Source organism: Stegostoma tigrinum, chromosome 30 (genome assembly GCF_030684315.1).
Source record: "Stegostoma tigrinum isolate sSteTig4 chromosome 30, sSteTig4.hap1, whole genome shotgun sequence".
In the NCBI taxonomy this organism is placed as follows: Eukaryota; Metazoa; Chordata; class Chondrichthyes; order Orectolobiformes; family Stegostomatidae; genus Stegostoma; species Stegostoma tigrinum.
In genome coordinates, this window is record NC_081383.1 from 1,644,713 (window position 1) to 1,672,191 (window position 27,479).

The 27,479-nt window shown below is 41.9% G+C and overlaps 1 protein-coding gene across 2 annotated transcripts in view; it reads left to right on the plus strand.

The window, feature by feature from the left end:
* ell (elongation factor RNA polymerase II) overlaps positions 1-27,479 on the plus strand; it is a 137,882-nt gene that overhangs the window by 64,597 nt on the left and 45,806 nt on the right. Inside the window, exon 3 of one of the 2 annotated variants that reach the window (XM_048559883.2) lies at positions 22,330-22,451. The exons of the other annotated variant lie outside the window; for it this stretch is intronic. Coding sequence (XP_048415840.1) covers positions 22,330-22,451 — 122 coding nt within the window. The remainder of the gene's footprint in view (positions 1-22,329; positions 22,452-27,479) is intronic. 2 annotated transcript variants of the gene reach the window in all.

The following is a 27,479-nucleotide window of genomic DNA, read 5'->3' on the forward strand; positions in this document are numbered from 1 at the left end:
TTAAAACACTTTCTGTAAAGGTAAAGATGCTTGGGGGGAAATGGAAGATTTCCGGTTGTTAGAAAAGCAGGATGTTATAAAATGGTGGCAGTTATGGGTTGGTGCAGACATGATGGGCTGAATGGCCTCTTACGTACTGTCGGGATTCTGTGAATATCCTACTGGAGAAAGGAAGTGGGAGAAAGAATAGTGCACTAAAGACTTGGGGTCTTAACAATGCAATTAAATCACAAAATAATCAAAGTCAGTATTGCTTTACAAAGAGGAATTGTATTTGACAAGGTTTTGAATTTTTTTTTAAGGATCCAACTGGTAGCCTAGATAAAGGTGAGCTGTTGGTTGGAATAAGCTTAAGTTCCCAAAAGGAATTTTATAGGTGACACAGTAAATGTTAAATTACAATGGAAGGAAGGTTGTTAAGAGGAAGGAGCAGGAAACATGGGACATTTCCAACTTAATGCATAGTGGAGTGCTGTAAGGGTCAGTGTCAGGCCTCAGCTTTTTTTCATTTGATCTTGGAGTAAGAGAATGAGAGAAATGTATCAGTGTTTGCTAACGATATAAAGCTAAGTAGTAGTAGAAGCTGTCACTGACTGAAAGAGACTGCAAACAGATCTAGACAAGTTGAGCAGAAAACAAATGGCAGATAGAATATGATGTGGAGAAGTGAGCAATCATTCACTTTGGTAAAGTGAAGGAAAGCAGAATTTTTCTGTATTTGGCATTTTTAAAAGGCACAAACTTTTAAAAGTTACTGTTTCAAGGCTTGAGCTGTATTGGGAACATGGCATTCACGTGCAGGTACAGCAGTTGTGAAAATCAAGAACATAGAACATTACAGCACAGTACAGGCCCTTCGGCCCTCGATGTTGTGCCGACCTGTCATACCGATCTCAAGCCCGTCTAACCTACGCTATTCCATGTATGTCCATATGCTTATCCAATGATGCCTTAAATGTACCCAAAGTTGGCGAATCTACTACCGTTGCAGGCAAAGCGTTCCATTCCCTTACTACTCTCTGAGTAAAGAAACTACCTCTGACATCTGTCCTTATCTTTCACCCCTCAATTTAAAGCTATGCCCCCTCGTGCTCGCCGTCACCATCCTAGGAAAAAGGATCTCCCTATCCACCCTATCTAACCCTCTGATTATTTTATATGTCTCAATTAAGTCACCTCTCAACCTTCTTCTCTGTAATGAATACAGCCTCAAGTCCCTCAGTCTTTCCTCGTAAGACCTTATCTCCATGCCAGGCAACATCCCAATAAATCTCCTCTGCACCCTTTCCAAAGCTTCCACATCCTTCTCATAATGCGGTGACCAGAACTGTACACAATACTCCAAGTGCAGCCGCGCCAGAGTTTTGTACAGCTGCAGCATTTCCTCTTGGTTCCGGGACTCGATCCCTCTATTAATGAAAGCTAAAATTCTGTATGCCGCCTTAACAGCCCTGTCAACCTGGGTGGCAACTTTCAAGGATCTGTGTACATGGACACCGTTCAAAAATTCAAAACCTTGTTAAATCAGTAACATTTAACCTTAAAATTGATGTTTTGAGTACAAGGATAAATCTTGTGATTGTTATATGGGGCTTTGGTGCGACTCTGTCTGGAGAACGATGTGCAGTTTTGCTTTCCATATTTAGATAATGATATCCTTAGCTTGGAGGAATATAGCAAGGGTTCAGCAGATTAGTTACGGAGAAGATCCGCTCCAGTTGTGAGACGCTGAATAATTTGGGCCTGTCTTCTCCAGAGATTATCAAAATGACAGGTGATCTTTTGAAATCTAACAGATTCTGGAATCACTGGCTAGTAAATCTTTTAGAAGAAGCTGCTACAATGTGCACAGAAACAATTTAATTTAAAACATCACATATTCTGTTTTTAACTGCATGCATTCCAGGTTTGCTTTTACATCTCAATAAAAGATGCCAGTTTGCCATCCCCTGCTCACCCTGCTATCAGTGATAACTCTGCAGTGTCATTTTGGGTGGAAAATGTAACTATGTGAAACATTTTGAATGTATAGTGTTAAATAATTGAAGGATAGTGTTAGCAGTTGTAAGATTTTTAACATATTCAACATAGATTATGCTTCCTGTAGTGGAACGGCAAACTCTCGGCTCAGCAACTCTTCTGTTCAATGCTTTGTCGACGCCTGACACTGTCAGAGAATTGGCTCTCCGTAGTGCGGTGTAGAGTGAGCTCATCATTATTTTGGTGTTGAAATATTCTCCAGTGCTCAGCAGGTTTTTTGGATTGAGCTTCTGGTAACTAACCATGTGAGTTTTTTTTCATTTGATAGTGCTCAGACCATATGTTGTGAAAGGTCTGGCAATCATTTTATTTGAATTTAACAGCGCAGGAGGAGAATTTTGTCATCGACATGTCGTCATGTTCTGATTGGTCCTTTTTATTAAATGCCCTTTGAAAGCTACCATCCTTACCTGATCTGGCCTACATGTGACTGCAGACCCACAGCAATGTGGTTGACTCTTATCTGCCCTCTGGGCAATTAGGGATGGGTGGGCAATAAATGCTGCCTGGCCAGTGATGTCCTCATTCCATGAATGAATAAAGAGAAAAAAAATCTCCCAGTCAACTTGTGCTCAGTGTTTGTTCATAACAAAGGCCTTCTGCCTGTCAACACCTCAGTGACTAGCTTCACAGTGGCTGAACAGCTATATATGTGCAGAAGCGACTGGGCCTGCAGAAATTAGAGTTGTCCATCTGCAATAAAAACAGAGCCTGAAGAAAATTGTATCAGTGATAATGGGAACTGCAGATGCTGGAGAATCCAAGATAATAAAATGTGAGGCTGAATGAACACAGCAGGCCAAGCAGCATCTCAGGAGCACAAAAGCTGACGTTTCGGGCCTAGACCCTTCATCAGAGAGGGGGATGGGGTGAGGGTTCTGGAATAAATAGGGACAGAGGGGGAGGCGGACCGAAGATGGAGAGAAAAGAAGATAGGTGGGGAGGGGATAGGTCAGTCCATGGAAGACGGACAGGTCAAGGAGGTGGGATGAGGTTAGTAGGTAGGAGATGGAGGTGCGGCTTGGGGTGGGAGGAAGTGATGGGTGAGAGGAAGAACAGGTTAGGGAGGCAGAGACAGGTTGGACTGGTTTTGGGATGCAGTGGTGGAGGGGAAGAGCTGGGCTGGTTGTGTGGTGCAGTGTGGGGAGGGGACGAACTGGGCTGGTTTTGGGATGCGTTCAATGTGGACTTCACCAGCTTCAAAATCTCCCCTTGCTCCACCGCATCCCAAAACCAGCCCAGTTTGTCCCCTCCCCCCACTGCACCACACAACCAGCCCAGCTCTTCCCCTCCACCCACTGCATCCCAGAACCAGTCCAACCTGTCTCTGCCTCCCTAACCTGTTCTTCCTCTCACCCATCCCTTCCTCCCACCCCAAGCCGCACCTCCATCTCCTACCTACTAACCTCATCCCACCTCCTTGACCAGTCCGTCTTCCCTGGACTGACCTATCCCCTCCCTACCTCCCCACCTATACTCTCCTCTCCACCTATCTTTTCTCTCCATCTTCGGTCCGCCTCCTCCTCTCTCCCTATTTATTCCAGAACCCTCACCCCATCTCCCTCTCTGATGAAGGGTCTAGGCTCGAAACGTCAGCTTTTGTGCTCCTGAGATGCTGCTGGGCCTGAAGAAAATTAGTTTATTTTTCCTCGTAAGTTGTAAGCTGTGGTACTTAATCAACAAACCAGGCACATTCAAATCAACCAGGTACCTGTTGCTTTTGCAAGCAAGTACAAGTACTGGAAGATGAAGGTCAAAAAATAGCAGATCCTAACAGTCGGGAAGGATTATCTCAGCGACCATTGAACTGTCTTTCTGATTGGGAACCCTGCTGTTCCTGATGTATATACATAGGCATGTGAATAAGTATTATATTGCAACCTAGGTCTTAGGTGTTCACAGCACAATTTCAAAATTTTGCCAAGAATGCAAAATGTGGAAGGATTATGAGCTGTGAGGAGGATAGTGTTGAACTTTAAAAGAGTTATCAATTAGTTGGAATGGAATGAAATTTAGAAGTGTAAAGTGATTCATTTCGGTAAAAAGAACAAACGATAAAAATGATAGATTTTGAAAGGGATGCAAGAGCAGAGGGACCTAGGTGCATATGTGCACAAACCATTGAAGATGGCAGGACAGATTGAGAGCATGATTAATAAAATATATAGTAACTTAAGTTTAAAATACGGGCATTGAGTAGAAAAGCAAGGAAGTGACATAAAATTTATCTTAGCCCGCTGATTTAGTCTCGCCCTGGAGTATTGTGTCCAGTTCTGGGTGCTATCCTTTAACAAGAATGTGAAGCCATCAACGAGCGATTTCCTGGATGAGGAATGAAAACAACATGCTGCAGATGCCAGCGATCTGAAACAAAGCGCTGGAGAAACCCAGCATGGATGGGGAGAGAAAAGAGTTAACATTTTGGAAATGAAGGGGGCTGGAAAATGGTGCATTTCATGTTATTTGCAAAGGTGGAGAAGGAGCAGGTAGAACAGATTGTGATGGCCTGCGTTCCCTTAAGTTTTTCTGTGCCAGCTAATGCTGTTGTTTTCACACGCTGACCATCGGCATTCAAATCATCTGTGCACAACATGGCTACACAGCTTAGAGGAAACATTGGTGATGGTGCCAAGACCAAAACAAAGGGGAGAGCTCCTGGTAGTAAAGGAGAGATTTAGATATGAAATAGGTGTTAATGATGCCAAACATGAAATCTGGCAGGATGTATTTTCAATGGCAACTGTATGAATGAGCTGTAAAATTCATCTACCAGTTGGGTGGAAGTCTAGTTGTATGAAATATTCTGGTCGGTTATAGGTTTAGTACATGTGTGCAACAGAACTTAAACTGGGAAATGTGAATTGTTACATTTTAGGGTGGAAGAATGAGGAGAGGCAAACTAAATAAAACAATTTGAGTGTATGGGAGCACACAACAAGGAATGTATGCGTGTAGATGACAGGTTTAGTTTGCTGTCAAATAGTACATTGAGATTCTTAACTTCATTCATCAAAGCATTGAATAGGAAATAAATTGTGCCAAAAGTACAAAAACACTAGTTGGGCCCCAGGAGGAGTATTGTGTTCCTAGCTAAGCACTGCACCTTCAGAAGCATGTCACAATCTTTGAGCGTGTAGAGGGGGTTTAAGATTGCTAACTAGATGTCACAATGAATGCACTGCCTTAAAGGGAAGCGCATTCATCGGTAACTTTTAGATTTGACTTGGATGAATACTGGTGAATGGGGAAAGAGCAGGATCTTTTATTAATTGGATACTGTACGACGCTGTTAGACTATAAGAAATAGGATCAGCAATAGACCATTCAGCCCCTCTAGCCTGATCTGGCATTTGGTAGAATCAGGGCTGATCTGACACTCCTCATGCCCACTTTCCTGCCATTTCCCCACTTTAGAACATGCAGCTACTAACAGCACCAAAAATCTAAAATTACTGACTCCACTGTGTAGAATTCAGCCAGTTAGATCAAACTGACCACCTCTTTCAAGTTGACGTACGGTTAGAAAGCATGTACTGCATGATAATATGAGCCCAAAATTACCACCATGCAAATAACTCTCAAAATAAATCTCGCTAACTGAGTCCACAGACTATTAAATGGTATGAACCCAACATATAACCAAGTGAACACCTCAATGCCGTATACATTTTGCAACATTAAAAAAGAAATTACAAGACTCACCATTTCAAAGTTTTGAGAGTACTTTTTAATTCTTCTGCATAAAATATTATAATGGAGCCATAAAGGCAGAAGATGAGGCTTTTAATTGGCATTATGTATGCAAGAAAACATTTAATTAATGGATTGCAAGAGTTCAAAGATATAATTTAGTGTTGTGGAATAATAAATTTCCAACAATGACAGAGTTTTCTACTTCATGCTGGCCACTGAGCAGCATGGAAGATTCCTGAATGCTTACCCTGCATATGCAGTGCTGCAAGATTGATGCCTTTTATTTAGAAAACCAAAGAAATAAGTTAACGCAATTGGAAGATTGTATTCAGAGACAAAGAAATATAGCACTCCAAGAATCCAAAGGCATTTACACGTCTTCCTCAACGAAAAAGCTGTCCTATGTTGGTTCATTCTATTTATTATTAGGTTCTGATGCAGAGTTGGTGCCTTCAGGTGAACCCAGGGATTATTTTACTACTACTGGTTACTTTTCCTTTACAACTGCAAATTGCTGTGCGCTGTCAGTGCTGATACTTGCTCCTATCACCTGGAATAGCTCTGCAGTCATTTTTCCCCACAGTACTAAGCCCGTTGACAATTCAAAGTTTGCATATATCTTCAAGATAAGAATCAGCAAGCTGTTAAAGTTTAAAATGCTACTTTTGTACCCTGAGAGAAGCATTTATTCAACATTGTATCTTCTGACAAGAAGCACGGTTTCATGTGGACCTGCATTAACAGAAGGGATCAGATCTTGTGCCTGTCTTTAAATACAGAGTTAAAATGTAATTTCAGACTCTGAAACAATGACAGGCTTTTCACATTCCAAAAATAGGATTTAAAAAAAAAACACCACATTTTCAATATTTGCATGAGCTAGGATTCCCAGGAGACCTGTCAATATATCGTATTGGGAGGGTAATGGAAATATATTTGACCAGCTGCATTTACCACAAAAGCCGATGTGGTTAGCTGTATTAACTGGAGTTCTATGATTTGCATATTTTTAAAATACCTGTGTATTTTTACTCCAATGAGTGCAATTAACACCTTCAATGATTGCTGTTCAGTTGTGCAGCACCTAATGTTACCATTTTATTCCCAATCTTTTTGAGGACACCCACCTGTTGCTGAGGAATTGTTTCTAGGAAGCCAGCCATCCACTTGAGTAGCCAATCCACATGGAAGTAATAGTCACATGGAGGATCTCACAGTCCATTTAATCCTGTTCTCATTACACATCCATCCATATGCTTTGAGGTGTTTTATTCCTCCCTCTCTCTTACCTGCTTACCATAAGACATAGTGGAATTAAGGCCATTTGGCCCATCGAGTCTACTCCGCCATTTAAATCATGGCTGATGGGCATTTCAACTCCACTTCCCTGCATTCTCCCCGTAGCCCTTGATTCCTTGTGAAATCAAGAATTTGTCGATCTCTGCCTTGAAGGTATCTAACGTCCTGGCCTCCACTGCACTCCGTGGCAATGAATTCCACAAGCCCACCCCTCGCTGGCTGAAGAAATGTCTCCTCATTTCCGTTTAATTTACCCCCTCTAACTCTAAGGCTAACGTGATGTCTCCCTCCTGTGTTACGCAGGAGAACTGATTATAGCTAAGATTTGGTGCAGACTGAGTGCCAATTCTTCAGAGTTTTGCTGAGGTCTGAAGAGTTGTACTGGACTCAAAATATTAACTTTGTTTCTCACTGAGTAGTTTCTGCCAGATCCACTGATTCTCCAGCACTTTCTATTTTTATTCCACATTTCATGAGGTTCACCTTCAAGGTGCCCTTGAAGCTTGAAAATCGTGGCTACCTCTTGGATGGTATTCAGGTTTAAGTTATGAATACATGACCGTCTTTAGAATTTTACTATCACCATTGGTATTCATGTCCAATTCCTGTGATCTTGCGTCTGACAAGGAGAGTTTCAATTCCAGGCATTTCTGCTCTTTGAAGTGTCTCAATGCTGGGCATTTTGTACTTCCATTCGATGCCTATGATGTGAAGAATACATCTCGCGGAACCTATCCAACTGCTTGAAATCTCTGGAGTTAGGTCTGTGTGTCTCAGGCATTTGAGGCTGGGTTTAACCACAACTTTGTACATACCAAGTTTTGATAGTTTGATACCTTGTTTCCTCCATGACCTCTTGCTCATTTAGACAGTTTTTTTTGTTTGCCACCTTGTTGATTTAGATACTTCAAGGGATTGTGTGTGACTGAAGTGGACGAAGTTATCTTGAGCTTTTGGGGTTGTGCCTTTGATAGCTATAGAAGTTGGTAAATATAGAGAAAATGGTGGTGTTTTGTGGAGTATTTCCATTGTCCTTAAGCTGGTGATTGGCCCGTTGTTGCCCCTTTGGAAAAACAATGCCTGATCCTTTGAAAGCCATGCTCAGTGGGGGACACGGCCAGAGTCGTTGGCAAACAACAATCCTGTGTGGTCATCCCCAAACGCTGACGATTTCAGTCATCTCAGGTTGAAGAGATTTGTCTTCTGTCCTGGATTAAATGAATATTCCATCAACATTTCCACCAAAAATGCCAGAAAGCATGGCAATAAGGAAGATGTTGAAGAGCACAGACCAACGACACACCCTACCTCACTTCAAATATTATATCAAAAGAGTCAGTTATGCATCACAGTCAGAGACTCTGGCCATCATTTCATTGTAAAAATATTTTAATCGTGTTAAAGTAATTGAGCTAATGCCTCTGAGCAGATATCTGATTCCCTGTTACCCAGCAGGCATGTGCACTTGCATGGAGGTACTTCCATTTACGATATTAATGCAAGATCCCTTGGTCCAACTCGTCCATGCTGACCAGATATCTTAGATAAATTTAGTCTTATTTGCCACTATTTGGTCCACACACCTCTAAACCATTCTTATTCATATACCCATCCACAAGTCTTTTAAATGTCGTAATTGTACCAGCTGCCTCCACTTCCTCTGGCAGCTCATTCCATACGTGCACCACTGTCTGTATTGGAAAGTTGCCCCATGGGTCCCTTTTAAATCTTTTCCCCCTCACTGTAAACTGATGCCCTCTAGTTTTGGATGACTGCACCCTGGGGAAAAGACCTTGTCTATTTGCCCTATCCATGCTCCTTATGATTTTATAACTCTTTATAAGGTCACTCCACAGTCACTGATGCGCCACGGAAATTTAGCCCTGGCCTTCACAGCCTGTCCCTATAACTCAAACCCTCCAAACCTGGCAATATCTTTGCAAATCTTTTCTGAACCCTTTCAAGTTTCACAACATCCCTCCTCTAACGAGATGACCAGAATTGCCCGCAGTATTGTATAAGTGGTCTAACCAATGAGCTGCACAGCTGCAACATAACCTACCAATTCCTTCGCTCAATGCACTAGCCAATAAAGGCAAGCATACCAAATGCCTTTTCATCACTATCTTATCTAACTGTGATTCCACTTTCAAGGAACAATCAACCTACAGTCCCCCCAGGACTTTGCCATTAAGTGTATAAGTCCTGTCCTGATTTGTTTTTCCAAAATGCAGTTCACATGGTGCATAGCTGCAGCAGGAGCTCTTTGCCTCCGCAATTCAATACTTCAGTGTGGATACCATCTGCTCCAGTAGCCTTGTTCTCAAGCTGGCAGATGGCCCTCTGTTCGTGCAGGCTGGGATGTTACTGAGCTTGTGGTATGTAGCATGCTATGGGATGCATTCAAGGACATTCAAATCGATGACAACCTCCTAGTGGAGGAGGTCTCTGAAGTGCTTCCCCTAGTATTTTTGATGATTTCTTTGTCTTTGAAAAGAGTTACAGCAGTGATGTGGGGCCTTGGGAGTTTGGTCCTTAAGTGGCCTTGACAGCATAGACAAAACCCTGCATGGTTGTTGGCCATTTGTTGGGCCTCCAGTGCTTTCTCCACCCGCCACCTGTTTCTGTTGCAGGTTTGTTGTTGGACTTTGGCCTTCAGTCCCCGATAGGTCTGCCTTTTCCCTTCCAAGTGTGGTTGCTGTTTTACACTCAGAAATGCCATGTGCTTCTGGCTTATCAGTTCTTGGATCTCCTGATCATTCACATAAACCAGTCTTGGTATTTCCTGGTTGAATGACTAAGTCCTTGTAGGCATTGAGGGTATTGGAATCCTGTGACTCGGTGTCACCGAGAGTTGAGGAGTTCATTGTATGAGGTTATCATTACTGGGTCTTCGAATGCCTCAGTGTTTAACTTGCAGCGCTGCTTCTGTCTGTGCTGTGGCGGGACTATATTTATGTTGACCCTGGCTCGGATCAGGCAATGACCCCTCTGGCGGTTGTCGGATCCTGCCATAGTGTGGGTGATTTGAATATCTTTCCAATCCCTTGCTCTGACCATGATGTTGTCAAGGAGATCTGATTGTTTGAAGTGTAGGTGCTACCACTTTGTCTTGTATTTGTCCCTTTGGCAGAACAGTGTGTTGGTGATGAGGTTGTATTTATGATGTTCAGGAGAAGGGTGCTTTTGGAGTTTTGCATCACTACTTCCTGTTTCCTGATTTACATTGCCCCAAAGGCTTGCACTTCTGCCTACTCTGGCATTGAAGTTGCTGAGGGCGATTAGTTTGTCTGGCACAGGGACCCGTGAAAGAGATTCGCCAAGGCTGGAGTTGAATTCTTCCTTGTCCTCAGCTGCTGTGTGAAGCTTTGGTGCATGTGCGCTGAACACTGTGACATACAGCAAGGGCAAGGGCAAATTGGAGTGTCATGAGGTGTTCATTTTTTTCCACAGGGCAAGTTTTTGAGTCGGTCTACCAGTTCATTTTTGATGGCAAAGCCAACTTCGTGTTTGCAGTGCCCTTCGGCCTTCCCCATCCAGAGAAGGGTGTAGCCGCCACTTTCTGAGCCGTCCTTCCCCTGCCTGCTGCGTTTCACTCAGGGCAGCAATCTCTATTGGAGCCAACAATGCATGAAGCTGGATGAACACAGCAGGCCAAGCAGCATCTTAGGAGCACAAAAGCTGACGTTTCGGGCCTAGACCCTTCATCAGAAACCCGAAACGTCAGTTTTTGTGCTCCAAAGATGCTGCTTGGCCTGCTGTGTTCATCCAGCTCCACACATTGTTGGCTCCAATAGAGATTGCTGCCCTAAGATGCTGCTTGGCCTGCTGTGTTCATCCAGCTCCACGCTGTTATCTCGGATTCTCCAGCACCTGCAGTTCCCATTATCTCTAATCTCTATTGGAGTACCTGAGTTCCAGGGAACGATGGTGGTGCGGCAATCTGGTCTGTGACCTACAGCACTGGCCATAAGGGTACTACATCCCAAACTTCATCCTGAGAATGTGGCAGATGTCTGTGCTAGAGTTCTTTTAACATGGGGAAATTGTGCACACCGACTATCTCACGTGCTTAGCAGCGCAAAGTCTTGGACCAGTAGCATGGGGCTGTCCAAGACAGCTGGAGACCAGGCACTGTTGTTTAGCTTTAGACTGCCTGCAGTGGAGTGCAAACCAACAGTTCAGTGCTGGCCAGTGCCTCATGCTGTATTAGTACAAGGTCCGAGGTGTGGAGAGTGGGAGAAAGGGGAAGGAACGAGAAGGAGAGCCTAGTTGCTGCTGTTCTGCTGGTCATTCTCGGTCTGTGATTGTAAAGTCACTGGGCTGATGGTGGGAGAGTGTATAAAATCACTGAACTGGAGGAGTGAGCAGTTTATAAAATCACTGGGCTGGTAGGAGTTTATATAAGCCTTGGGCTGGTGGGGTGTTATAAAATTATCGGTGGTTGTATAAACACTGGCAGGGAAGCTGGGGAGTGATACAAACTCTTGCAACAACAGAAATTTGGGCGAACAGGCGCTTTGTAGGCTGTGCAATCACTGCTCAGCCTCACTGTGAGCACCAGAAAACCCAGTTTGGAGGCACTCGGGTAACAGGAGGAGCAGTGCTTGGGCCTTAGTCCTGGAGCTGTGTGATCAAGAGAGGTTGATCCGAACATGAGGAACAGAAGATAAGAAAGGCAGGGAAAGCAGGCAGTTGTAGCAGCTGCCTGAGTGAGTGCAGGGGGAACAGATGATATTGCTGGAAAAACAGCAGAAACAGAGCGAAAAACTGGAGGACAGAAAAGTCCTGTACTACTACGCCAAGAGACCAAACTTGTGATATGTGACAGTTCTGTAAAAGGGTCCCTGGATGTGAAATGAGAGATAATAGGAACTGCAGATGGTGGAGAATCCGAGATAACAAAGTGTGAAGCTGGATGAACACAGCAGGCCAAGCAGCATCTTAGAAGCACAAAAGCTGACGTTTCGGGCCTAGACATCTCTGATGAAGGGTCTAGGCCTGAAACATCAGCTTTTGTGCTCCTAAGATGCTGCTTGGCCTGCTGTGTTCATCCAGCTTCACACTTTGTTAACTGGATGTGAAATGTTGTCTCTGCTTGCCTCAGATACTGCAGATCTGTTGAGTTTTTCCAGGTGTTTCTGATATTGCTTGTGATTATATAAACCTAGAGATTGAACAGTACTAGGAAAGAATTTGGATGTTATAAGCTGAGGTTGATTCATCCTTAATAAGAACTGAAAGAACTGTGGATGCTGTAAATCAGGAGCAGAAACGGGAGTTGCTGGAAAACCTCAGCAGGTGTGGCAGCATTTCTGAAGGATTTACGACTGAACCATCATAGCAGAGCCACCCAGGAAGTTGAGGCAACGTGGATTACCTGGTGAACAGTAATTTTTAATGTTTGCTATTGCATATATCTTATCTAGTAAGGTAATTAAAAGGCTAATTGGTCAGGAAAATTTACACCTTCCACAGACCATAGGAAAAGATGTTTAAGTGTTGTGGAACCATTGTGATACAGTAGATGGAATTAACATAAAGACAAACTATAGTATAATTTACTGATGGGACAGGCTCGAGTGACTGAGTTACCTCTTGTTCCTCAATTTTTTAAATATCACGGAGCTGGGAAATGGGCTTGTAATTTAATTATGGAGCAGTGAAATGTTCTCGACATTCACAACTTGGACCAATTGTACTGTGTCCTCTGCCTTTGACTTCTGTTTTTGGAACAATGTCCTATAAGAAAGGTTGATTGCAAGAATAGATTGTAAATGTGGGGACTGTTCTCTTTAGAGACTGTTGAGAGGAGATTTAAAGAAGGTAATCAAAATCATGAAGGATCTGACAAGAGTTGATGGCGAGCTATTCCCATCGTAGATGAGTTAAGAATGAGAGACTCTGAACTAAGGTGATTAGCAAAAGAACACATGACATGATGAGAAGCTTTTTTTAAGCAGGATGTGATGAGGAATTTATTCTCTGAGAATGTGGCAAAGGCAGATTCAATCATTGTTTTCACAAGGAAATTAGATCCAGTGTCTGAGAAGAAAAATAAAGTGGAGAAAAGGCAAAGGAGCAGCTGAGCTGCTGTTAGAAAGATTTGGCGCTGTTATAATGGACCGTAAGGCTACTTCCTGTGTCGTAACAGTTCTATGATTTATAAGAAGTGTTTTTTGTGTTTCTTGTTTTGCTTTGTGTGCATGCAGTGCGTAATGGATCAATAGCTTTGCAAAAACTCTTAGAATGTTTCTTACTTCTGATCTTGGAAACATTCCTAGCTTATAATAACTTTCCCAGCAAGAGGAAGTGTGATGCCTGGAAATGGTGTAGAGGAAATGCAGTTGCTTTCATGTTGTGAAATATGCTTTGGGACTTATTTATTAAGAGCATTCAAGGTTCTGCACCGAGTTTTTGTATTCTCATTTTCTCCCATTTCCAGAAGTCTTGAAGTGTTTTTCGTTACCCTTATTTAATACTGACAGTAGTAGTTTGGTCAATAGCACACTTGCCTTTGAGTCAATGTTCCAGAGATTCGAGCGCAGAATCTAAGCTAACACTTATGTACCGATACCAAAGGAATGCATTACTACCACTGGTGCTGTTTTTCAGATCAGATGTTGAACCATCTGATCCCTTAGCAGATGTGAAAGGTCCTACATGACAATCTGAAGAACAGAGAATGTATTCTGGGCTATTTATCTCAAAATCAATGTTACTGAATTGGATAATCTGGTCAATGGTGTTTGGTTTCAGTGCTTTTGCCAAAGTTGTGTGTGCAGACTAACTGTTTTTGTTTCCCAAGATACAACAGTGTCTAAATTTCAAATACTTCATTTAAAGCAAACGCTCTTTCAGACATTCCAAAGACTTGAAAGGTTGTGAATCAGTCTTATGTAGCAGTTTTCATCAAATACTGACAGGTGTTTACAGCACAGGAGGTGGTCATTGAGTTCATCAGTGTGTGCTCGTTGATTAACAATCTTACTCCACTAATTCCCTTTCCCAGCTCTTGGCCCATAGGCCTAGAGACAATGCATGTGAATATCTAAATACTGCTTAAATTTTATGAGATTCTGTTTCACTTGACTCACCTACCTTATCAGGCAGAGTTTCAGACTCTCAGCATACTCTGGGTGAAAACATTTGTCCTCATCTCCCCTGTTAAATTTAAGCCAGCAGGTAGAATGCTGTGTCCTCTCCAAGTGCGGGTATCATTCGGTCTGTCAGAATTCTTTCTAATAACTTCCCAACCACCAAAGTGAGGCTGACAGGCCTGTAATTTCCAGCCTGATTCCTTTTCCTCTTTTTTTAAATAACGGAGCAACATTAGCAATCCTTCAGTCCTCTGCAACTTCCTTTTGACCAGAGTGGAACTGAAAATTATTGCTAGCGTTGATGATATCTTCTCCTCTCTTGCCTCCCTCAATTACCTGAGATGCAACTTTTCTGTGCCTACAGATTTCTCCACTTTTAATGCAGTTAAACCCTGTCTCTCTCTGTTAATTTTGTCTAGTATTTCATTGACCTCCACCCTTGTTTCTGTACCCACGTTATCCTTTACTTTGCAGTGGTGTTTGAAGCATTCATTTGAGGATTGTGTCCACACGCAGACTATCACTGTGGTTTCTTTAATTGGCCCTAGTTATTTTCTTGCTCTTAATTTAAGAAAAACCTTTTGGCTTTCCTGTATTTTACCTGTCAATGCTTTCTCATGCACTCACTCAGTTTTCCCAATTTCCTTTAAATACTGCTGTCTCTCTTACCCCTTCCCCCACCACCACCACCACACAAGCGCCCTCATTCTCACTTGCACACTTAGCATTGTGAGCCCTCACTATGTGGCATAGCTATTCATTTCCTTAATACTAACCTTTATGTTCTTCGTCATCCAGAGTTCTCTGGTCTTGGTCCTATACTTTGCCTGGCAATCTCACTGTTTCCCCTTTGCCTTCCAATGCTCTGGCTTTATTAACAGGTAGCTGCTCCTAGTCTAGTTAGGCCAAATTGTATCTTATCATTTTCTGTAACTATCCAACTCTAATAGACTGACAGTCACTATCTCCAAAATGATCCCATACCGATAACCTTCCACCTCTGTGGACTCCTTTCTAAATATTAGGTTCAGAATTGCCCCTGCCCTGTTGGGTTTTCTACATACTGGTAAAGAAAAGTTCCCCTTGTGCAGTTGAGAATTTTGTTTGTGTCCTCCCATGCAGAATAAAACTATCGAAATTAACATTTGTGTAGTTAAAAATCCCTAGCTCTTACAGCCTTGTTATTTTTATACTACTTTGGAATTTGATTATATGTTTAATGCTGTGTCTATCCTTGATTGTTTATACACCCCCATAGCATGTTTATCTCTTTGCTTCTACTCGTATGGCCTCATTTGAAGGTTCTTGCAAGATATCGTATCTCTTCAGTTATAATTAATTCCTGGATCAATATTGCGATCCTCCCCTCTTCTATCTCTCCTCTCTCTTTTGTCTGAATGCCCTTTGACTGACTATATTGAGTTGCTGCTTTGTCCATCTTTCTGCCAAGTCTCTCTCAGTTAGGATTTACTATTCCCTCATTCCTGTCTGTACTTATAACTTGCCTATCTTATTCCTCAGCATCCTTACATTAAAATACTTTCCATTTAGTCTTGTTAAACCAATTTCTTTCTTTCCTGGCCTATTTTTCTTCTGCCTTTTAAAGTCTTCACTTCTGTTTTAACTTCAAATTTAATTTCTGTTTCTCTACCTTCTGAATTATGTCTGGATCTCATTTCTCTGCCTATTCAGTTGAAGCCCACTTCAGCTACAGCAAACGCTGCTGCCTGGATGTTAATCCCACCAGTTCCAGTTCAGATATAACCTGTCCAAATTGTACATATCTCACCAAAAAGGAACAGACACAGTGCCTCAGGAACCTAAAGCCCTGCTCCAGCACCATCTCTCCAGCTATATATTCATCTGCTTTATCCTTCCAGTCCGTCCACTACCGTGCAATGGAGAGTATAAGCAATCTGGAGATTATTACCTTTTGGAAGTGCAGTTTTTCAATTTCCCATCCTACTCCCTAAAGTCTGCCTACAGGATCTTATTTCTCCTTTCTGCGTTTTTGATCCCAACATGGACCACAACCTCTGGCTGATGAGACTCTCCTTCAGAATGCCTTGCAGCTCTCCCATGGCATCCTGGAGTCACAACTATAATCACAGAATTGCCTGACTTCTCCCCACCTTGCCTATGTTCATTTTAACTTTTGTGGGTTGATTTGAAATGTTAAAATTGAGTGACATTGTGCCTTTAACCTCCCTTGTGGCCTGACCTAATGTTTTCACTGGATGAACCAGTTTTAAGTGTCCAAACTCTCCTGCAGTGATTAAGTTTCCCCACCAAATCCTCATCCTGATCTGACGAACATCCCTCCTTTTGATTTTACCTGTTCTTTTTTCCAGCCCCTAAAGCTCTCATGTCGTGTTTTCTGCCTGTTAATGTGAAGTGCTGCATTTGCGTTTGTGCACAGAGCAACGCAACGTTCATGTCACTTGAGGCTGTCAGAATGTAGTCACTTTTACGAAAATTAGAAATTGTACTCTTCATAAACTTTCTGCGGACGTTTAGAAATTTTTTTTGTTACTCTATTCTAGTGACACGAGTTCTGTTGTGGTACAATTTTACTGCTAACTCTTGCTACAGATGTAGTCAGCAGAAATAAAACACAATATATTGGGAATGTTCAGCTGATTCAGCATCTGAGAATTGTGAAACAGATTTAACAATTTGGGTTGATAAGCTTATACAATTCAATAAGTTCTGGTAAATACAGAGGCAGGGAAAGGGACTAGAGTAAGACCAAAAAGAAACATCGGTCTTTAAATAGAAGGCAGTCCCCAAAAAAGAGATGATGTGGAGGTGCCAGGGTGTTGGACTGAGGTGGACGAGGTCAGAAATCTCTCACTATTTGAAAAATAAATCTGTTAGATTATAACCTGGTGTCATGTGGTTTCTGACCAAGAAAGAGAAAATTACATTAGCATAACCAAGTGTGGAGCTGGATGAACACAGCAGGCCAAGCAGCATTAACATAGTGTGTTTTGCAACGTTGAGTTGTTCCGAAGCATTTTACAACTGATATTTTTGAAGTATACTTACTATTGTACTGAATGATTCAATGGTAAAAAACTTGGGTATAATCAAAGAAGAGAAAGATAAAGTGTTGACAAGGTGTAACAAGGAAAACCATCACCAAAGATAATGTGATAATTGTTGGAGATAATGTGAACTGCAGATGCCGGAGAATCCAAGATAACAAAGTGTGAGGCTGGATGAACACAGCAGGCCAAGTATTAGGTGGGGAGGACAGACAGGTCAAGGAGGCGGGATGAGGTTGGTAGGTGGGAAATTGTTGACACTATCAAGTTTAGAACGCTGCTCACGTTAATTCTGCTTTCCTCCTTAAGATGATGTGTCTCTTTTATTCTGTCTGCCTCAAATTTCTGCCTTGCTATCTGATGCTGTTTTTGCATGCAGATCTATAGGTGGTCTCATTTACAATTCTTGGGATTTTTTCCTTTTGTAATTTGACCACAATCTCCTCAGTTAAACTGTGACATCATTGTCTGTTCCATTAGTTCAAGACGATGTTACAAAAAATTCCACAGCACATTTAGGACTAGCCAGCATTCATGTCTGAACCACAAACAGATTGACCAATCATTCATCCCATTGTAATTTTTAGGAACTTGTGCACAAATGACTTTGTGTTTATTTATACAACAAAGACTGTATCTGACAGGCATTGAGAGGTCAGTGTCAGGCACTCCATAGAATCACTTTGTGTTATTAAACTGCTAGTCAACTTCATGTAAATCTTCAGCCTGGTGTAGCCGCAATCTTTGACAGGGAGTTCCTTGGGCTGTAATGCAGCTATAATTTTCTGGTTGTAGGGCTATTTGTTGTTTCTGTTACCTATAAAACAACTTTATAACTGTAACTAAAATACTGGAGAGTGTTGACATTGGACAAAGTCATTTGCTATTGTTGAAGTTTATCACTCTGTCTGATTTCATCTTCTATTTAAATTCTTTGACCATTTTCTCATCTCTCAATCCCTTGGACAATGTTAACAGGCAGGGTCTAGGCCCGAAACGTCAGCCTTCCTGCTCTTCTGATGCTGCTTGGCCTGCTGTGTTCATCCGGCTGTGCGCTTGTTATCACTGCTCAAGTGTGACTGGGTTTTTGGGCAAACCTTCAGTGGGGGTTGGCTTGCTTCTATTCCAGTTTGATGAGCTCTGAAATGTATGATAAACCCAATGTGTGTGATCTACACACACTGCCGTAGGCAAGGCAGCTGGTATTTGAAGAGTCAGGTGGATGCGTTGTTTGGAGTCTTGTGCACCCTCTCTTTGATACCTCAACTTTGCTTTAATATCTCGTCTATGAAGAGTCTGTGTGTTTGGCTCCTTCCTTAATAAATCTTTTTCAATTTTGATCAGTCACAAACCATGGTCTCCCTTGTGTCAGGGACTGTGTTTCACTTCTCATTGGTTGTTTCACGGACATCCTTTAGATTTTCTCCTGCCCACCAAGGAGTCTGCTGTCACAACCAGTTTTTGCATTAGGAGTCTGGAGGCAGGCACATAAATGATGTGTCCTTCCCACTGGAGATGCCTTTGAATAGTTAGTGCCTCAATGATGGTAGGCAAATTGTCATGGGAGAGGATACCGCAGTTGTCACTGGATTTTGAGAATCTTCCAAAGGCACTGATCGTGGTGCTTCCCCAGTGCTCTGAGGTTCTGACTTGAACACATACTGTATATGTAAACAATGAGCACCACTGCTTCATTATAATTTAATTATAAATTAAATTCAGTTGTGCTGAACCCAATATGCACTTGTTTTCCAACATTTTTTGGATATCATGGGGCCATGATCCCTGGCCAATATTTCTTTCCTCAGAACTAGGGATACTAATGAATCTCATTAACATCATCATATGGCTGAAATCTTCACATGTGCCAGAGAGAAGAACTGGGATTTTACCTGTATAGTTGAATGTTACAGCCATTCCCATTTGTTCTAGGCGGTTGAGAAAGCTGCTGTATGGCTGGCTGCTATCATTTCTATTCATCTTATCCCAACATGATAGAACCTTGCTTGAAAGACTGTCTCTTTCAGCACATTTTTTTTCATTTTTAAATACTGCATCAAACCCAGTATCTTCAACCAAGTTTCTCTTCCACTACTCAATGGGCATATTTCCACTCCTATCTGTGAAATACCTTGCAGAATTGTTGTGTGAATGGTGCAGTTTATCACAGTGTCATGTCGGCGTTTTAGTGTCATTTGGCTTTTGTGGTACTTTATACCTTGTTTCTCCCCAGTTTTACAAAAATCTCTCATAGAAATCACTGTTCAAGCATATGTTTTGATTATGATGGCTCCTTTTTAACCACATCTACTAATTTTAGTAGAAAATGCCTAAACATAATCAAGGTAGATTTACTTCAGCCTGTTATATCTTGTTAACACGCATTTTCTGTCATTCTGTATCCAAGGAATGAAAACATTCCATTGATTTGAAAGCTCTCTCACTGATCATTTTCCTAATAAATATACAGGAAGGTTAAAGTCTGCATGTATTCACCATCTGGAGGCATATCAAGATCACATCAAAGAATCATGTCTGTTAGTCACTTACTATTTACTAATCGGAAATGTGAATTACAGCATCTAGATTCCAAGCTACCACATGTTGATATTAGCTAATAGATTGCACAACACTGATTGCTCAACACTGCATCTCTGTACCCTTCCAGTTGTGGCCTTTTATTCATTACAATTTTAATTGCCCCCTCCGCTTGTACCTACACCTTCAACTACCTAGGCCCCACATTCTGAGATTCCTTCCCTAAGCTTTTCTTCCTCTCTCTCCTACCTTATAAAGCTTTTTAAAACCTGTGTTTCTGGTCAAACGTCTGCCATTTCCTTAATTACCATTATATGTTGCTCTATGTCAAATTTTATTTGTTGATTGTTCCTGTGAAAACTTACGACCTTTTGCAACATTTAAGGTGCTATATAAAAGCAAGTGGTTGTTCTGAGGCACTAACCCCTTTTGTGATTCATCGCCATAGAATAATAAAACTGGCTGCTTACAGTGTAGCAAGTCTATTTTCACAGGTTGGTTCTGTTAAATCTATTAGTTCAACCTCTCCTGAAGTCTCATAGTTGTGTTCAGAGAGCACTATGTTGCAACAGTGCCTGATATTTGAATTAGTTAAAGGTGGAGTGTTTTTCTTGCTCACCCTGCTTATTGCTGCAATAAGCAATTTATTAATGACCTCAGTCCATTTTTTTCAAGCTGTTGTTATGACGTAGCAGTTTAAATACTTTGTGATATCCTGCCCAGAAAATACATTAACAGTGGAATTGGAGATTCCTGGAAATGATGACTCAATTGCTAGTGGTGAAAACTGTGCATGCACTGTGCCTGAACTAACCGTGTCCACTTATTTGCTCACTTGCGCTTTCATGCGCGCACGCCCACCCACCCACCATACTGCTGTAACACCTCTGCTCAATCACGCATTTGGATTCAAGTCTCTACCTGCTCGTTAAAATGATAATTGTTCTTATTACTGATGTTCTTGATGAAAGGCTTGTCAGAGTTTGCAATCACTATGATGGTGTGCTGCCTGCCTGTGATGGTCAGCAGGTCATAAAGGATTACATAGCATGAAAGATGTAGGAATGGGCCATTCACTGCATACCAGAGTTTATGGTCCATTTGCACTACCTTCAGTTTTTCTTTTATCTAAATATGTCATTATTCCTTTGTCCCTCAAATGCTAGTCTAGTTACCTCTTAAGTGAGTCTGTATGATTTGCTTCAGTCACTTCAGTGATTTCAAGTTCTACATTCTTGCCACCTTTGGGTAATGAGGTTTCTTCTAATTCCTGGTATTTGTTGATATTGCTAACTTCTAGTTATGCTCTTTTGTGTATCCACTCTATCATATTTTACTCTTATTAGGTCACCCCACCGCCATTTTTTCTTAAAACAAGAGAGACAGATCCAGTTTCTCTGTCTTTTCCTGCTGTGTTATTCCCACATATTCTTGGTGTCACCATTGTAAGTGATGTCTTTATAGTCCTTGATTTCTTTGTTCTGTTGTACCTCTACACCACATTGACTTGAGCTTCCAAGTAAGGTGATTTCCCAATTTCTCTTACCAAAATATACAAACTCAAATTTACTAGAGCTGAACTGATGAGCAGGCATTGACATGAAATGTTAACTGTTTTTCTGTCCAAAAGTTGCCCAACCTTCATGTTCCCGTCAATTTCTGTAATTAAGCAATGTCTTTAGTAAACTCAAATTGCTTATTTCAGGTTTGCCAATGCTGGCAAGGCTCAGATTGTGAGTTGGATAAAATGGGAATGAAACCTTCACTGATCTCCCTGTGTCAATATGGGCTAGTGCCTGTAACATGAAAATTGCTGCAAGAGTAGCAGCTTCTAACTCAATACAAAGCATATGGTCCTCTAGCAGTTGTAATCATAACAGTTGTTCAAGCTTTCCCATCAGTCACACTGTGATTCTGTAAGTGTCTCATACGTTGTTCAAGTAAAAACATGATTTGTGTTGTACTTTCCTGGGCACCTTGTGTACAGTTCTTGTGGTGCAGGAGTAGAATCCCTACCCCTGAAGTGGGAGACATGGCTTCAAGTCCCCGCCAGCTCCAGAGGTGTTTAATTACATCTCTAGTAGGGTTGATGAGAAAAATAGGTTAAATTTTTAAAAAATTACCTTGCATACAATTCATCACAGTGGATTTTTCTGTATGGTTAGACACAACAGGAATCAATAGGGCAAATTACCAACTCATGTATTTTTGGCTGAAGAAGGAATGTTGGCTTAGACACCATGAAAGTTTCCTGTATCTTTCTAAATGGTATCATGGAATCTTTTGTGTACCCAAATGGGGAAATACAGTCTCATCTGACAGTATCTCTGACAACGTAACAGTCCTTCAGTCTGGCTATAGAGTCAGCTTAGACTAGGCCTTGGAGAGAGACCCGAGCCTGTGTACCTGTAACAGAGGTAGTAGTTTTCTAAATTGAACTGAGGCAGACTTTTCTTTTTACATTATTCCCATTGTTGCCTTGAGTTATTTATTTTACAACATTTGAATTTTTCTAGTTCGACCTACACACAGGGATTTCAAAAATTGTTGAATGTCTTTGAAAAGTATTGAGTTAGACTTTTTAAAAACTCTTTTTGTTTTCTTTCCAACAGCGGATCACCATTCCAAGGCCAGATTGCCCAAATGAAGTGCGCACATTTACATTTTACCTTTGTAATGTCGGCAGGGATAATCCCCAGTGTAGCTTTGACTGTATTCAGCAGTATCAATCCCGGTAAGTTTCTGGTTCTGCTAACGTGCCTGAGACAGCACTTTATGCCTTACCTCAAATGTATAGAACAGAGCAGGGCCTCCTTCTCAAATCGGCTGTGCCAATGATAATGCTGCCAAATCGCGGCCTCCTGCTTCATTTCATCTCACTTTATCAGTATATCCTCTTAGTCTGTTATTTAGAGCCATGGAGTCCTACAGCCCTTTGGCCCAACTCGTCCATGCCAACTGGGTTTCCAAAACTGATCGAGTCCCTTTTGCCACTGTTTGGCCTGTATCCCTCTAAACCTTTCCTATCCATGTACCTGTCCAAATGTCATTTAAATGTTGTAATTGTACCCGTCTCTACCACTTCCCCTGGCAGCCTGCTCAGTATGCGGCCCAGCGTCTGTGTGGAAAATTTGCCCCTCAGGTCCCTTTTTTAAATCTTTCCCCTCTTAGTTTAAACCTACGTCCCAGTCTATGCTATTCATCTTGTCTATAGTCCTCATGATTTTATAAACCTCTACCATCCATCCAGGGGAGAAAAGTCCAAACCCATCCAGCCTTTCATTATAACTGAAGCCTTCTAGTCTCGATACCATGCTTGCAAATCTTTTTTGCACCCTTTCCAGTTTAATAACATCTTTTCTATAGCAGGCTGACCAGAATTGATGCAGTATTCCAAATGTAGTTTTACTAATGTCTTGTGCAGTCGTAACAGAATGTACCAACTCCTGTACTCAATGCTCTGATCACAGAACCCTAACTCCACCTTCACCACCCTCTCTACATGTAATGCCACTTCCAAGCAATTATGTACCTGAATCCTTAAGTCACTGTTCAACAGTGCTCCCCAGGGATCTACCCTTAACTGTGTAAGTGCTACCCTGGTTTCTCTTAGAAAAATGCAGCGCCTCACATTTGTCTGAATTAAACTCCATCTGCCATTCCTCAGCTTGCTGATGCAGTTGACCAAGATCCCCAGTTCTCTTAAATAACCTTCCTCAATGTCCACTGTACCATCAAATTTGATGTCATTCACAAATTTGCTAACTGTGTTTCCTATAATCTCATCCAAACTGTGTTTGTATAAATAATGAACAACAGTGGACTCAGCACCCTCTGTTTCCTACCACCAAGCTAATTTTGTATCCAGTTGGCCAGTGCTCCCTGGATCACATGATCTAACCTGACTAATCAGTCTACCAGGCGGAACCTCGTTGAAGGCCTTGTTAAAGTCCATGTAGACAACACCACCTGATCCGTCTTCACCTATCTTCTTGGTCACCTCTTCAAAAACTCGGTTGAGTCTGTGAGGCCCGATTTTCCTATGCACAAAGCCGTGTTGACTATCCCTTGTCTTTTCATATGCATGTAAATCCTGGCTGTCAGAATGCTCTCCAATGGCCTTCCCACGATTGATGTCCGGCTCACCACTCTGTGAATCCCTGGCTTCCCGTTAAAGCCTTTCTTAAAGTTCAAAACTGGGGCAAGCCCAATTTTGATTGTATTAGACAGGAACATTCAAAAGGTGATTGGGGAAGGCTGTTCGCAGGTAAAGGGATGTCTGGCAAGTGAGAGATTTTCAAAAGCGAGATAATGAGTGTTCGGGGCCAGAATGTTCCTGTTAGTGTGAAGGGCCACCTCACCCGTGGCTGTTAATGATACAGATATCTCTGTTCAGGGCCCCACAACTTCTTCCCTAACTTCCCATAAAGTCCTGGGCTACACTTGATCAGGCCCCAGGGCTTTATCTACCTTTTATACTTGTTAAGTCCTCCAGCAACACCTCTTCGGTAATGTGGACACTTTCAAGACATCACTGTTTATTTCTTTAATTTCCCTAGCTTCCATGTCCTTCTCCACCGTACATACTGACGCAAAATATTCACATAGGATTTCACCCATCTCCTGTAGTTACACACACAGACGGCCTTGCTGGTCTCTAAGGGGTCCTATTCCCTCCCTTGTTACTCTTTTGCCTTTAATGTACTTGTAGAATCTCTTTGGATTCTCCTTAAACTTATCTGTCAAAGCAGTGTCATGTCTCCTTTCTGCCCTCCTGATTTCCCTTAAGTGTACTGTTACATCCTCTGTACTGCTCAAGAATTCACTTGATCCCAATACCTGACACATGCCTCCTTTTTCTGGCCAGAGCTTCAATATCTGTAGTCATCCAGTGTTTCCTACTCCTTCCAGCCTTGCCCTTATAATGATTTTTACATATATATTACTGACTGACATTTCTTTATCGTCACTCCATTTTGCCATTCAAATTAACAATTAGGAATTGACACCACACTGCAAAAGGGAAAAGGAGAATGCAACATCCAAAGTCTCAAGACCTGAGATAATGGGAACTGCAGATGCTGGAGAATCCGAGATAACAGAATATGGAGCTGGATGAGCACAGCAGGCCAATCAGCATCTTAGGAGCACAAAAGCTGACGTTTCAGGCAAAGGGTCTAGGCCTGAAACGTCAGCTTTTGTGCTCCTAAGATGTTGCTTGACCTACTGTGTTCATCCAGCTCCACACTTTGTTATCTCAAAGTCTCAAGGTGTCTCATTTTCACCAAATGGACTCTTCTATGAAGAATGCTGAAGTGTGTCCAGAATTTAGGTCACTGAAACCTCTGCGGGACAGTTAATTTGATCAAAATGAAAGGTTGCTTATCCAGTCCTGATGATCCTGCCTTGGCCCACACATGGTTGCCAGATCTGCCAAGGGCAGTTTATTGTGAGAAGTGGTTGTATTACTGCAGTGCAGTGCCTTTTACAGAAGGGAGCAGTGAACTATACAAATGTTAAAGTACTCCATATGCTTTTCTGAAGAAGGGTGTAGGCCCGAAACGTGAGCCTTCCTGCTCCTGTTACGCTGCTTGGCCTGCTATGTTCATCCACCTCTACATCTTGTTATCTCTCATACATTTAATTGTTGTGTTAACCACTTGTGTGAAATATTGCACATATTGCTTACATGGGACTTTGTGCCTCTAACTAGAGTTTATAATCTTTCCTTTTGAAAGAAGGAGAATACGGCAAGTGCAGAAAAATTGAGTGTATTGTGGGAGGTTGCAGAGGGAAAGAGTGCTCGCAATCACTGCTGTCATTTCAGACCATTCTCTTTAACGTCCTTGACTGACCTCATTGCTGAGCTCTGGACACCCCCTTGGTTGGAATTCTATAGTGTCTGAGATACTGCTGTGTTACATGGTGGGATGTGATTTTTTTTTAACCAAGACAGTAATCTGTATCATCTCTGAATTGAAACAGATCAACACCTGGGGAGTGGGATCCAAAATATAAAGGTGCCTCATCAGTTGATAACCCCATTCATGTGGATGCCAGCAATGTTCAGATTTTGGCATTGGCAGATGATTGCAATGTCTAATGTCTCTCATAATTATAGACTATAATGTATTGGCAAGAGCTAGAAGTATTTTCCTATTGGAAATGGTGTGGAAATTGGCTGTCGGGCTTTTTTTTAACAAAAAGTTACTTAATAGTTTTGCAGTGGGTGTTGATAATCACACGCTGCTGCTTTTGTGTGCTGTAACCTTGGCAAAGTCTCAAGCTGTTCGTTGCTGGAATTCCAAAGACAGATCTGCACCATTTCTTATGTTGACAAACTATTCCCTCTTTTGTGCATTGCCCTCGTAGAAATGTGTTAAACCAAAACCAGCCATGATTTTTCATCATGTTATAACTGGGTTGAGCATTGTCATGAGTCTACGTATGATGCCTCACTGAAAACTCAGCTTTAATTCCAATATGTAAAATTCACTGAATGAATGATTTAAGGTGATATACAAAGTTCCTTAATGGCATTCTCAAACTGTTTGGCTATTAATTAAAGTGAATGATCGGTTAACATGTTTCCTGATTATGTTGGTTGTGGTAAGAATCTTTGTTCATTTGAACACAGCAACACCATGCCAACTTCTGAATACAGTGCAGCTGGGGCCTTGGTTTAAGTCTCATCCATGGGAGAACACCTTGCTCTGCAATTCTCATCCAAGCAAAGGACTCAGCATAGAATGAGGCTTGGTTCAGAACTGGGAAAGAACAGTTAAACTGACATCCTACATCTGCTTAGAGACAAAAGGCCGTCACTTTGTTTTTGCTGTTTGGAACTATCTTTAACAGTTGATCAATTTCTTCATTCTGTCAATGCTGTATGTGCATTATTGCAGCTTTATTAACCTGTATGTGCTTTTGATGTACAGAATCCATATATTCTGAGGAAGAGTCACCAGACCCGAAACGTTAATTCTGTTTTCTCCTTCTCAGATACTGCCAGACCTGCTGAGCTTTTTCAGCAACTTTGTTTTTGTTCCTGATTTTAAGTATCCACATTTCTTTTGGTTTCCATAGATATGGTTGTGCTTAACTCATTGGGTAGCCCTGTTATCTTTGCATCTTGTCCACCATGACAACTACCTGATAGATTACTGAAATGGATCTGAGTTTGCTTGCTGAGCTGGAAGGTTAGTTTTCAGACCTTTCGTCACCATTCTAGGTAACATCATCAGTGAGCCTCCGACGAAGCGCTAGTGTTATGTCCCGCTTTCTATTTATATGTTTAGGTTTCCTTGGGTTGATGATGTCATTTCCTGTGTTGGAGATGTCATTTCCTGTTCTTTTTCTATGGGGATGGTAGATTGGCTCCAAATCAATGTGTTTGTTGATGGAGTTCCAGTTGGAATGCCATGCTTCTAGGAATCCTCGTGCGTGCCTGTGTTTGGCTTGTCCTAGGATGGATGTGTTGTCCCAATCAAAGTGGTGTCCTTCCTCATCTGTGTGTAAGGATACGAGTGATAGTGGGTCATGTTGTTTTGTGGCTAGTTGATGTTCATGTATCCTGGTGGCTAGCTTTCTGCCCGTTTGTCCAATGTAGTGTTTGTCACAGTTCTTGCAAGGTATTTTGTAGATGATGTTCGTTTTGTTTGTTGTCTGTGTAGGGTCTTTTAAGTTCATGAGCTGCTGTTTTAGTGTGTTGGTGGGTTTGTGGGCTACCCTGATGCCAAGAGGTCTGAGTAGTCTGGCAGTC